Source organism: Phyllostomus discolor, chromosome 2 (genome assembly GCF_004126475.2).
Source record: "Phyllostomus discolor isolate MPI-MPIP mPhyDis1 chromosome 2, mPhyDis1.pri.v3, whole genome shotgun sequence".
Classification (NCBI taxonomy): domain Eukaryota; kingdom Metazoa; phylum Chordata; class Mammalia; order Chiroptera; family Phyllostomidae; genus Phyllostomus; species Phyllostomus discolor.
In genome coordinates, this window is record NC_040904.2 from 106,571,691 (window position 1) to 106,586,100 (window position 14,410).

General features: G+C 35.4%; 1 protein-coding gene across 19 annotated transcripts in view; it reads right to left on the minus strand.

Annotated features, from left to right (window-relative positions):
• Positions 1–268: 268 nt before the first annotated feature.
• DLG1 (discs large MAGUK scaffold protein 1) overlaps positions 269–14,410 on the minus strand; it is a 293,473-nt gene continuing 279,331 nt past the window's right edge. For 17 of the 19 annotated variants that reach the window (XM_028505115.2, XM_028505114.2, XM_028505113.2 and 14 more), the window contains 2 exons: positions 3,658–3,749; positions 489–2,554 (listed from right to left, as the gene is read on the minus strand). In XM_028505115.2, the coding sequence (XP_028360916.1) occupies positions 2,448–2,554; positions 3,658–3,749 (199 nt within the window). In that variant the 3' untranslated portion in view covers positions 489–2,447. Of the gene's footprint in view, positions 2,555–3,657; positions 3,750–14,410 lie in introns of all 19 variants that reach the window. The other 2 variants (XM_028505122.2, XM_028505117.2) reach the window with 1 other exon arrangement.

Genomic DNA, 14,410 nt, shown 5'->3' on the forward strand with positions numbered 1-14,410 from the left:
TACGGGATGACGTGCCAACCAACTGAGCCACACTGAGCAGGGCTGCGTGTAACTTTTGATTCCCCTAAAACTTAACTACAGTTGTCCCTCAGTATCAAGGAACCACCTACAGATACCAAAATCCATGGATGCTCAAGCCCCTTATATAAAATGGCATAGAACAATGCACACAGTCAGCCCTTCATATTTGGATTCCCAATCCATGGTTGGCTGAATCTACAGATGGGAAACCTTGGGATAGGAAAGGTCAACTGTATATTTATTGAAAAAAAAATCCACATATATAGTGGACCTCTACAGTTGAAACCCATGCTGTTGAAAGGTCAACTGTATTTTCTTACCCCCCCAAGAAATCACCTAGCAAGGTAATCCATAAAGCAATATGATATACTCTGACACATAAATGGCATCATTTTATAACCTCTTTTTTAATAACATATGACCAGTAAATACTTCCAAATGGCTTATGTGGAGGTTTTGCTGTAAGGTAATTTCTGGGGCTTATGAATTATTTTACAATGATTTTCTTCTTGCATATTAAGTTTGGTACCAATCTACTGTATTTAATTTAAGAGCTATAGAATACAGTTCAGTGTGTTAACATACTTAATCCCAAAGCCTACAGGAGAAATTTCAACTCACTTGCCTAATAGCTCTTGAATACAGTTTAAAAATTATGTGATACATCAAACTTTTACAAGAAGATGTTAGCTTGTAAAATAATTTTTTCTTTCAGAATTCAAGACACATTTAACATGAATTTTACAATAAAGTTTATTAGTTGTTCTCCTCTTTCTCATGAATGGAATGGATAATAATGATAATTCTTTACAAACTAGTACTCATTTAAGAAATTGTAATATGGAGGTTTCAAAAACATATTTAATAAACAATGCCAAAAAAGCAATGGGCAGCTAAACAATATTATTAGTATAAAAGACCAGAGAAATTGATTTCTGAAATATCTTTCACTAAAATTTCTTGAAATTGCTCACCATGAAGATTTGCACAACTCTAGTACAGAGCAGCCACGAGAGACAAAAGTTGTGCATTCTGAGAGGGAAAACACACACAGGAAGCTTTTGACTCTTTGCCTATTAATGAAAGGAGAACTGGAAGGAGAGGCAGAGGACCAAATTCAAACCCAATAACAAGAACAACAGGAACAAAAACCAACCAACCAGGAACCATTTGAAAACTTTTATAGAAAAGAGGAGAACACACGCCCATACTTGTAATCTAATTTCCCAAGAGGTTTCTTTCCATAACCACTTTCCGTAACTGTTTTCTGTTCACATGATTAAGGAAAATAAAGTCTAATCAGTTAATATTTAATTTAAAAAACAAACAAAAAGAGTAGGTGGCAAAAGAAATATATTTTAAATATATATGTTTGTGTGCGCAACTATGTAAAAATAATTCCCATAGTTACAGAGTTTAAAGAAAGTTTCATATATATATATTTATATATATTTTTTATTATAACAAAATAAGCAGTTATTGTGGGTAAATATTCATTAAAATATGACTCCTAAGATTATGTTTAAAGTTTTGGATTATGAGTTGGACTCCTTTTACACTGTCATAATGATTATTATATCAATGTAATGTCTGTTTTTTCTGTGTTTATATCTTTGAAATTTTCTCAACCTTATGCGTAAAGGGTGAGCTCCCCTAGCATCTATCTAACCATGGCCTCAATTCAGAAATGTGATGCTCATTATGTGTGGATAATTTTTGTGAGACGCTACAAACAGTGTTGTAGAAGTAGCTTAAAACCATTTAAACACTGTTATCTCTAGCAGGTGTTTTGGAAAAAAAAAATCCTCAAACAATAAAAGACATTAACAACTCTTATGAAAAATGAATATCCCTTTTAAAATTATGAATGTTAACCCAGACATTAATTTCGAAATTAAAAAACTGTCTTTCCTTATTTCTTCTCTATAATGAAGTATTTGTTGTGATAACAGAATCAATTGAGAAAAAAATCTGAGAGCTAATATATATTGACCAAACCATGCTATTAAAGTTAAGCGTGCATTGTTGCTCCAAATTTACTAAATCATTGATTAAAACCACTTTTCTTTCATTGATATTGAAATCTGAAAAAAATGTATATAAAGCTTTTCTGAAAATCTTTTAAAGTTACTTCCCCTTAAACATTAAGGAATTTTACCACAATTTCCTCATCTTCCCAAATCCTTAATAGCTGGTCAGGCCATTCCATCTTCAGTTCTGAAAAATGGCCACAAACCAACAGTGACATAAAATAATACAGATGCTACAACTTGAAGGAGACACTAGATGTCAAAAATAAGTGCAACTGAGACCATGATGAGTGGGATATGATTCAAAATGGAAGGAGTACTGAAGACAGGCTCCAAAGGGCAAAGAAATGTCAAAGAAAATTACATTGTGGAAAAGAGAAACAGAAACATCAGTCCTCATAACTTTTCTTTTGCTGGAACCCAGATGTAAGGACCAGACTGTTCTTCTATGATCTGCTTCACTTGGTTATAAATGTCTTCCAGAGTATCACCCTGTACAATAGCTGTAATGAAATCAGAAATCTCCATTAATTGCCTATCTTTTCCATTATAATTATTGATGAAGGTAAAAGCTAAATCTTTGAAATAGTTATTCACCCAGGAAGGGATACCATTTATGTACTTTTCCCCTAGTAAAAACTGCTAATTTAATTAATTTTCCTATTTGTAAAATATAAAAAATTTATTTTAAATAGTTATTCATTCAGGAAGAAATACCATTTATGTACTTTTCATTTAGTAAAAACCACTAATTTCATTAATTTTCCTGTTTGTAAAATATAAAAAAATTATTTAAAAAACTGATCAAAAAGTGAGACTTGGTAATTTTTATTTTGTATATTTGGGAAATACACACTGAAGTATTTAGAGCCAAAAGAGCATTTGTCTGCAACCTACTTTTAAATGTTTCAGAAAAAAATATAAATATTATAAAATGTTAATATTTTGGGAATTAGGGTTAAGTGTATGTAAGAATTACTGATACTAGTCTTATGATTTTTCCTTAAGTCTGCAATTACATATATATATATATGTATATGTATATATATATATATATATATATATATATATATATATAAAATTTAAATCTACATATAAAGCCCATAGGCTGCAATACCATGGCACTTAATGCTACTTTCTGTTAACACCAAATATAAGCTTACCATAATTTCAAACAAACAAATCCCAGTAACAACAAAAACCTGCTTAAAGATATCTAAGGAAAAATTAAAAAGACAAAATGAATGAGAGATTACTTGGGAACTGATACCCAACTCTTTTCTTTTTAAACAAATAATACCTTAAAATGGATCAAGATTTTTAAAGAATGAAAGTCAGTTTCACAGAAGAAATAAAATCTGAATCTTTTTTTCTCCAGTAATATATGAGTTATTTTCCTGTGCATGCTGTCCTAATAACTGAAGAAACACCAAATTTCAGGATTCCTCATCACTACTACCTAGGTTAGATGTATTATTCTGAAAATGATAGTATTAATTACTACGGGTAGATGTGGGCATAGTTCAAAATCCATTTCAATGGATCACTTCATGTGGCTGTAAAGCAAAATTCTATCACAAAGGACACTGCTATATATGATGCCAACCTGTGAAATGCTCAGTAAATTCTTGTTCCAGTTTCACGGCTCTCTCAAACGTTTTTCTGGCTTGTTCTTCTGTTAGACGCTTATTCATTTCCCTATGCAAATAAATTTAGAAATTGGTAATTATTGTATTTTAATACTTTTTGAAGAAAGATGACAAAAGACAGAAAACAAAATCATGAAAAGTCCTACTGAGACTATAAATGTCATTAAAAACTAGATTCAGTCACTGAAAATGTAGCAATGTACTTGGAATGATAGAGAAGAGTTTCAACACATCTTTGTATTGGCGGGCGGGAGGGAGAGGGAGAGGGAGAGAGAGAGAGAGAAAGAAAACCCCTAAGATTTGACAGTTTTGACTTTGATACAAACTTCATATCAAAGTATGACTTACAGACCTACTTACCAATTCATAGATCATAGTAATGTTTTTAAATAAGAATTCCTATCTTTCAAATACTACTGAAATATATGAATGAAATCGTATGTCTGGAACTTGTTTCAAAATTATCTGGAGTGGAGGTGTAAGGAGGTGGGGGACAGTGAAACAAGACTGATCAATGTTTATAATTATTGTTGCAGCTGGATGATGGGTCATGGGAGTTTGTTCTCAACTTAAGAGGGAAAGCTTTCAATATTTCACCATTAAATATGGTGTTTGCTTTCATATTTTGTTGACCTTCATGATACCAAGAAAACTGTTTTTCAGTTTTTTAAATGCTTTTGTCATGAATAGATGTTAATTTTATTGAATGCTATTTCTGTATTTATTAAAACAATCATATGCTTTTATTCCTAAAATCTCTTAATGTGGTATACTGCAGTGATTTAAAAATTTAAAAATTGTGGTAAAATACACAACATAAAAGCTATCATTTTTACATGTACAGTTCAATGGCATTAGTACCTTCCTTCATGCTTTTGTGTAGCCACGAACACCCTCCGTCCCTATGATTCTTTTTGTCTTGTAAAACCAAAACACAACACCTATTAAAAACAACTCTATTCTCACCTACCCCCACCCCACCCCTGGCAACAACCATTGTATTTTCTGTCTTTATGATTTTGACTACTCTTAAGTACCTCATTTAAGTAGAATCACATGGAATTTGTCTTTTTGAGATGGGCTTATTTTACTTAGCATACCTGCAAGGTTGATCTACCTTGTACTATATTGTAGAATTTCCTTCCTTTGTATGGTTATACCACATTTGTTTATTCATTCACTCCTTGACAACCATGTAAGTTTCTTTCATGTTTTAGCTACTGTGAATGTTACTATGAACATGGGTGTACAAAGTTCAAGACACTTTCAATTTTTGCATGTATATACCCAGGAATAAAATTGTTGGATCCTATGGAAATTCTATTTTTAATTTTTTAAGAAACTGCCTTACTATTTTCCATGGTAGATGTACCATTTTACATTGCTACCAACAGTGAACAGGATTTCTAATTTTTCCACATCCTTGTCACCCCTGTTTTGTTACTATTTTTTAAAAGATTTATCTTTTTAAAATTTTTTTAAATTAATTAATTTATTTTTTAGAGAGGAAAGGGGGAGAGAGAGAAACATCAATGTGCAGTTTGCTGGGGGCCATGGCCTGCAACCCAGGCATGTGCCCTGACTGGGAATTGAACCTGTGATGCTTTGGTTTGCAGCCCTCGCTCAATCCACTGAGCTAAGCCAGCCAGGGCTTGTTACTATTTTTTTGATGGTAGCCATCCTAGTGTGGGTAAAGTGGTATCTCACTGTAGTTTTGATTTGCATTTCCCTAATGAAGAGTGATGTTAAGAATCCTTTCATGTGTTATTTCATTTGTGTATCTTCAGAAAAATGTTTATTCAAGCACTTTATTTTTGAATTAGGTTGTTTTCCTGTTGAGTTTTAAGAGTTCTGTATATATTCTGGATATTAACCCTTTATCAGATAATTTGCAATTTTCCCCCCATTCTGTGGGTTGTGTTTTTATACTGTGTATTGTACCATGTGATACAGAAAACATTTAAATTATTAAGTGTAATCTTTTTTTATTCTTTTGATACCCATGCCTTTGAAGTCATAACCAAGAAATCACAGACAAATACAATGTTGTAAAACTTTTGTCCTGTTTCTTATTTTCTTACATTTAGGTCCTCAATACACTTTGAGTTAGTTTTTGTATATAGTGTTAGGCAAGGTTTGTCCAACTTTCTTTTGCATGTGGATATCCAGTTTTCCCAGCACTATTTGTTGAAAAGACTATTCTTTCCTCCTCTGAATGGTGCTGAATCTTTGTCAAAAATCAACTGATTAGCCCTGGTTGGTGTGGCTCAGTGAAGTGAACACTGTCCTGCAAACCAACGGGTTGCTGGTTTGATTCCCAGTCAGGACACATGCCTGTGTTGTGGTTCAGGACCCAGTAGGGGGTGCATGAGAGGCAACTGCACATTAATGTTTCTCTCCATCTTTCTCCCTCCCTGTCTCTCTAAAAATAATAAAAAATCTCACGTAATTACATATGTGAGAGCTTACTTCTGAGCTATTACATTCTGTGTGTCTATGTTTATGTCAATACTGTACTGTAATGATTACTATGGCTTTGTAGTAAAACTTTGGTATTAGTAACTTTGAGTCACTTTTCTGTTCTTTTTTAATGACTGTTTTGGCTATTTGAGTGTATCTTGAGTCTACATGCATTTTACTATGGGTTCTTCTATTTCCACAAAAAGGGTCATTGTGATTTTGATAGGAATTACAGTGCACCTGTAGATTATTTTGGGAAGTTTCGACATTTTAACAATAACTAAACCTTCTGGCCTTGGCTGGTGTAGCTAAGTTGGATGGAGCATTGTTCTGTAACTGAAAGGTTGCAGGTTTGATTCCTGGTCAGGCAGGGCACATACTAGGTTGTGGGTTTGATCCCCAGTCTGGGTCCATATAGGAGGCAACCAATTGATGTTTCTCTTACACTGATGTTTCTCTCTCCTTTCCCCTCTCCCCCTCTCTAAAAAGCAATGAAAAAAATGTACTTCAGTGAGGATAAAAAGCAATAATTAAACCTGAACACGTACATGGAATATGTTTCCATTCATTTATCTTTTTAAATTTCTCCATTGTTTTGTAGTTTTCATTGTACAAGTCTTTTACTTCAGTTAATCTGCAAACATTTAATTCTTTTTGATGTAATTGTAAACATAACTGCTTTTGTAATTTCATTTTTGGATTGTTCATTGCGTATAGAAATGCAACTGATTTTTTTGTGTTGACTTTCATGCTGCTATTTTGTTCAATTAATGGTTCTAATACATTTTATGTGGTCTCTTCAGGTTTTTGTATAGGTAAGATCATATCTGCAGAGGTAATTTTACTTCTTCCTTTTCAATCTGGATGGCTTCCCCCCCAACCCCCGGGGACAGTTTTTATCTTTGATCTGGCCAGAACCTCCAGTACTATGTTAAATAGAAACAGTGAAAGCAGGCATCCTTGCCTTGTTCCTGGTCTTAAAAGTTTTCACTTTTACCACTGATTGATTATGTTTGCTGTGGGTTTTTCATATATGGCTTTTATATTGAGGTAGTTTCCTTTTCTTGCTCTTTTGTTGTTTTTATCATGAAAGGGTGCTGAATGTTGCCGAATGCTATACCTGCATTAGTTGAAATGATTGTGTGGATTTTCCCTTTCATTTTGGTGATATGGTTTATTACATTGATTTTCATGTTCAATCATTCTGGCATTATAGGAATAAATCTTACTTGGTCATGGTATATAATCCTCTTAATATACTGCTGAATTCGGGTTGCTAGCATCATGTCACTCATTTTTTTCACCAAAGTTCCTAAGTTACTTTGGTATGTAGTTTCTTTTCTTTTTTTTTTTAAAGATTTTATGTATTTATTTTTAGAGAGGGAAGGGAGGGAGAGAGAGAGAGAGAGAGAGAGAGAGAGAGAGAGAGAGAGAGAGAGAGAGAGAGAGAGAGAGAGAGGGAGAGAGAGAGAGAGAGAGAGAGGGAGAGAAACATCAATGTGCGGTTGCTGGGGGTCATGGCCTGCAACCCAGGAATGTACCCTGCCTGGGAATCGAACCTGGGACACTTTGGTTCCCAGCCCATGCTCAATCCACTGAGCTACGCCAGCCAGGGCCTGTATGTAGTTTCTTGATGGTCTATCAGGGTAATACTGCCTTCATAGAATGAGTTAGAAAGTGTTCCTTCATCTTCAATTTTTTAGAAAAGAATGGGAAGGACTGGCATCAGATTTTTTAAAAAATGTTTGGTAAAATTCACCAGAAGCCCTCTAGTTCAGGACTTTTCTTTGTTGGGAGTTTTAAATTACTGATTCAGTCTCTTTATTAGTTATCTATCAACTCAGATTTTCTATTTCTTTGTGATTTAATCTTGGTAGATTTTGTGTTTCTAGAAATTTATCCATCTAGGTTATACATACAGTTTTTGGTAAAATTGTTCATAGTACTCTTGTAATGATTTTATTTCCATAGTTATTACTAATACTGTTCCTACTTTTATTTCATATTTTAGTAGTTTGAGTCCTTTCTTTTTTTCCTTATTTCATCTTGTTAAAGAGTTGTCATTTTTTGTTGGTCTTTTCAAATAGCCAACTTTTGGTTTCACTGATTTTTCTCTGTTGTTTTCTATTTTTTCCTTTACACCTTTTAGTTATATTTAATTAATTATGCTATTACAGTTGTTCTAGTTATTCCCTTTGCTCCCCACCCCCATAAATGCAGCACCCCCAACTCCCTTAGGTAATCCTCCCACCATTGTTTATGCCCACAGGTAGGTTTCTTTGGCTGCTCCATTCCCTATAGTGTACTTTACACCCCTATGGCTATTCTGTAACTACATATTTGTACTTCTTGATCCCCTCACCACCTCTTTTTATTTTTTAGAGAGAGGGGAAAGGAGATGGAAAGAAGAGAGAAAACAGCAATGTGTGGATGCCTCTTGCTTGCCCCATACTGGGGACCTGGTCCACAACCCAGGCATGTGCCCTGACTGGGAATTGAACTGGCAACGAGTTTGAAGACCAGCACTCAGTCCACTGAGCCACACCAGTCAGGGCTCCCTCACCTCTTCACTCATTCCCCTATAACCCTCTTGCATCTGGCAGCCATCACAGCACTCTCCATAGCCATGATTCTGCCTCTATTTTTCTTGTTTGCTTAGTTTGTTTTTTATATTCAATTGTTGGTAGGTATGTATTTATTGCCATTTTATTATTCATAGTCTAGATTTTTTCTCTCTCAAATGAGACCTTTCAATATTTCATATAATAATGGTTTGGTGATGATGAACATCTTTAGTTTATTCTTGCCTGCAAAGCTCTTTAGTTCCCCTTCAATTCTAAATGATAGGTTTGCTGGGTAGAGCAATCTTGGCTGTAGGTCCCTGCTTTTCATGACTTTGAATATGCTTTGCAAATCCCTTGTAGTCTGCAGTTTCTTTTGAGAAATCAGCTGACAGTCTTATGGGAATTCCTCTGTAGGTAACGATTGGCTTTTTTTTTTTTTGCTTTTAAGATTTTCTCTTTTAACTTTCTACATTTTAATTATGATGTGTCTTGGAGCTAGCCTCTTTGCTTCCATTTTGTTTGGGACTCTGTGCTTCCTGGACTTGTATGTCTATTTCCTTCAGCAAATTAGGTAAGTTTTCTTTCATTATTTTTCAAAATAGATTTCCAATTTCTTGCTATATTTCTTTTCTCCTTCTGGCATCCCTATTATTCCAATGTTGGACCTCTTGAAGTTTTCCTGGAGACTGCTTACACTATGCTCTTTTTTAGGATTCTTTTTTTTTTTCTTGTTCTCATTGTTTCCTTAGTTTGAAAATCATTGATTCTTGGCTTCATCCACTCTACAGTTGTTACCCTGTAAATTTCTCCTTAATTAGTGTATCTTTCATTTCTGATTGGATCTTTTCTACACTGTTGAGGTCCTCACTAAGTTCCTTGAGCATCCTTATAACCAGGTTTTGAACTCTGCATGTGATAGATTGCTTATCTCCTTTTTTTCCTGGAGTTTTGATGTGCTCTTTTATTTGGGCCATGTTTGTCTCCTAGTTTTGGCAGCCTCCCTGTGTTTTTATGTACTAGGTGGAGTTACTATGAATCCCTGTTTTGGTAGCATGGCCTGTAGGGTCCAGTGGTAGAGCCTCCCCTATTGCTCAAGCTGGGTACTTGAGGTGGGCCCTTCATGTGGGCTGAGTACATCCTCCTCTTGTATTGAGCCTTGGTTGCTATTGACAGATCTAGGAGATGGATTTACCCTGGCCTGTTAGCTGCAAGGATGGGCTGTGACCATTGACTACCAACCTCTGCCTTCCATGGAGGATCAGATGTGCAGGGGCAGGGTGGTGGTGGTTTGACATGGTGTGTGGCTGTTCACTGAGTGTGCTGGCCCTGGGGTTTCCCAGACAGTGCAGGTAGAGGTCAGCCCCCACCTCTGTTTTGCTTAGGGCCACCCTGCCTGGGCTAAAAAGCAGTCTGAGATGGTTGCTACTTATGCTGTGCTTGGAGATTTCCAGGTGAAGCCAAGCTGGGAATCTAGGCTGATTGCTGCTAGTGCTGTGCTCGCAGTCACTTAGCACTGAGTTTACAGGGGCTCCAGGCTCACTTAGACTGGCTGTTGCTTGTTTTAGAAGATTTAGGAAGTTGTGAAACATGAGCCAGTACCAGCCATTCATACAGAAAAGCAGCTTGAGGCCCGTACACTGGGTGGGATGGAGTCTCTGGGGATCTCCAGGGCAAGGCAAACAGTGTTAGGTTGATGGAGTCTCAGATATGGCACCAGCCTGCTGGCTCTATGGGGTAAGGTTCAGAAAAGGGACCATGTCCTTTGCCTGCCTTTCTTTCTCCCAGCTCTTGTCTTGATGCCAGACACTTCAGTTTCTTCCTGCATGCCACTGGTGCCCTTCAGGCTGTTACCCCAATGCTAGAGTTCAGAGGGAGTGAGTCTGAGTAAGTCCATGTATGGTTTTTTAAAGAGGAACTGCATGAGACCCCTGCAGTTTCTTTTACCAACTCTATCCCTGCTTATTTTTGCAGCCACAAGTTACGGGGACTTATCTCCCTGGCACTGGGACCCTGCGCTTGAAGGTCATGTGTTGCCCTGTGACTTCTCTCTTCAGAGATACCCCTCCCAAAATTTTATCCACCACATGTGGATATGGGACCAGCTTGTTCTGCATCTCCACCCCTCCTACCATTCTGGATGGATGTGGTTTCTTTAATTCTGTAGTTGTCAGACATCTATTCAATCGATTTCTGATGGTTCTGAGGGGTGTCTGTTCTGTACTTTAGTTGTAATTTTGATGTGGTTGTGCGAGGAGGCAAATTATGTTTACCCATATTGCCATCTTGACTGGAGGTTCTCTATTCTCTATTTTGTTGATCTCTGCCCTAAGTTTTATTTTCTTCCTTCTGCTAGCTTTGGGTTTAGTTTGTTCTTTTTCTAGTACTTAAGTTATAGTTAGGTTGTTGATTTGGCGTCTCTTTCTTTTTAATGAAAGCATTTACAAGTATATATTGCCCCTCATAGCACTGTTTTTTCTGTGTCCCATAAATTTTGATGTTACATTTTTCATTCATTTCTAAATAATTTCTATTTTCTTTGTGATTTCTTACTTGGTAAGAGTGTGTTAATTTACACAATTTTGTGAATTTTCCAGCCTTACATTTGCTATTGATTTCTAAATTCAACCTATTGTGATCAGGGAAGATACTTTGATGATATTCACATTTTAAAACACAGTGAGGCAATTTTACCTATGGGGTAACCTGAAAAACATTCCCATGTGCAAATGAGAATGTATAAAGGGTGGGGCAAAAGTAGGTTTACAGTTCTGAGTATATGAAACAGTTTATTCTTATATTATTATGAATTAGTTACTGTATCATTTTCCATACAAACTGTAAATCTACTTTTGGCCCACTCTGTACTTCTGTTGTTGGGTAGAGTGTTCAGTATATGTCTGTTAGGTCTGGCTGATTTATTGTGTGGTTTAAGTCTTTTATTTCTTAACTTATATTCTGTTTAGTTGTTTGATCCATTATTGTGACTGGGGTACTGAAGTCTCCAACTATTATTGTAAAACTTTCTTCCTTTAATTGTCAAAATTTTGCTTCATATGTTAAATAATGTCATTAGTTACATAAATGTTTATTAATTATTGTATCTTCTTGCCACACTGAATCTTTTACTAATACATACTGTTCTTGTTGCATGTAACCTTTTTTGATTTAAAATCTATATTGTCTGATATTAGTATAACTACTCCTGCTCTCTTTTGGTTACTATTTGCATGGAATTAGAAATGGAGCCTGAAGATGAGACAGAATTGCTGCAATCTCATGATAAAACTTGAATGGATGAAGAGTTGTTTCTTATGAATGAGCAAAGAAAGTTTCTTGAGATGGAATCTATTGCTGGTGAAGAGGCTGTGAAGATTGTTGAAATGCCAACAAAGGGTTTAAAATATACATAAACTTAGTTGATAAGGCAGTAGTTTACTTCAACTTTGAAAGATCTGCTGTGGGTAAAATGCTACTAAACAGCATTGTATATATATGTATTTTTAAAGATTTAAAAAATTTATTTACCTCTTAGAGAGAGGGGAAGGGAGGGAGAAAGAGAGGGAGAGAAAGATCAATGTGTGAGACATAGATCAATTGATTACCTCTCTCACACCCCCAACTGGGGAACCTGGCCTGCAAAACCTAGGCATGTTCCCTGACTGGGAATTGAACCTGTGATCCTTTGTTTTGCAGGCCGACACTCAATCCACTGAGCCACACCAGCCAGGGCAAAACAGCATTGTGTATTATAAGATAAACTGTTCATGAAAGAGTGAGTCAACTGATATGGGAGACTTCACTATTGTCTTATTTTAAGAAATTTCCACAGCCCTCCCAGCTTTCAACAACCAGCACTGTGATCAGTCAGCAACCATTACATCAAGGCAAGACCCTTCATGGTTAAAAAGATTATGACTTGCTGATGGCTTAGATGATGGTTAGCAATTTTTAGCAATAAAGAACTTTTCAAAAAGATTTTATTTTTATTGAGAGGGGAATAGAGGGAGAAAGACAAGAAGAGGAATGTTGATAAGTTGTTTCTTGCCCACCTCCAGCTGGGGACCTGGCCTGCAACCCAGGCATGTGTTCTGGCTGGGAATCAAACTGGTTACCCTTTGTTTTGCGGAACGATGTCCAATCCACCAAGTCTCATCAGTCAGGGAAGCAATAGAGTTATTTCTTAATTAAGGTATGTACAACATAGTTTTAGACATAATGTTACTGCACACTTAACTGACTATAGTATAGTGTAAACACAACTTTTTAATGTACTGGGAAACCAAAAAACTTGTGTGATTCACTTTATTGCTATATTTGCTTTATTTAAGTGGTCTGGAACCAAACCTATAATATCTCTGAGGTATGCCTGTACTTTCATGTGTACTTGGAGATTATTCCTTCTCATTACTGTAGAGCAGCGATTTTCAACCTGTCCTGTGTACCGCAAGAATTTTTAAAACATGCAATACCTGACTATGCAGGAGCACTGACCTCTTTCCCCTCAGATTGTCAAATAAAAAAATGACAAAAGCCATACAACAATAGCCATCCAGTGTGAATGAATCAAAATTATACCTATTTTTGTCCGACTGGTAAAAAATTTAATTTTTGGTCTGCTGAATTTTAGTAATGTGTGCCATGAGATGAAAAAGGTTGAAATCACTGCTGAAGAATATTTCACTGTGTGAAATGTCATAATTTATGTATTTGATAATGGGCATTTGGATAGTTTCAAGGTTTTGGTTACTTTTAATAGTACTTGTATCGATAATCAAGTATGTCTTTGGTAAACATCTGTAAACATTTCTATTGAGTATACACCTAGGTCTACCAGGTCTTAAGTTATGTGTATGTCAAGCTTTAGGAGATACTATAAAAAGTTTACCAATGTGGAAGTACCAATTTACACTCCTATTAGTATTAGGAGTTTCAGTTGTTCCACATCCTTGCCAACATTTGATGTTTTCTTTTTAACTATTTTGGTGTGTGGGTGGTAGTTTTTGACGCTGTGGTTTTAACTTGAATATGGTTAGCTGATCACCATCTCATGTTTACTATTTGGATATCCTCTTTTGTTAAGTATTCAAGTCTTGCTCATTTTTCTACTGGTTTGCCTGTGCCAACTTTTTAAATGTCTTCTGGATGTGCAGTGACATTCTCATTTTGATTCCTAATATATTATTTGTCTTTTTAATTTTCTTTCCTTGACCTTTCTTATTAACATTTTATAGTACTTTCAAAGAGAACATTTTTATTTTGTTGATCCTATCCACCATAATTTTGTTTTCTCTTTTTTAAATTTCTACCTTCTTTAACTGACTGATCTTCTTCTAATTTCTCAAGATCTTAGATTTTCAACATTTCTATCTTAATATTTGACATTCAACATTCTTTCCTAATATTTAAGGCTGTGGATTTTCCATCACCAAGGCGGCTAGATCCTCCAAATTTATTTACTTGACAATTTCAGTACCATTTGGTTCAAAACATTTATTAATTTAGGCTGATTTCTTCTTTGACCCATTCAAAGTATAATGGCTAATTTCTAAATATATTGAGATTTTCTACTGATCTTTTCATTATTGATTTCTATTTTAATTTCATTGTGGTCAGAGAATATTTGTTTTCAATCATTTGAATTCTGCAGGTTAGCACAGGATTCGTTTTGGCACCTGTTTTATGTGCA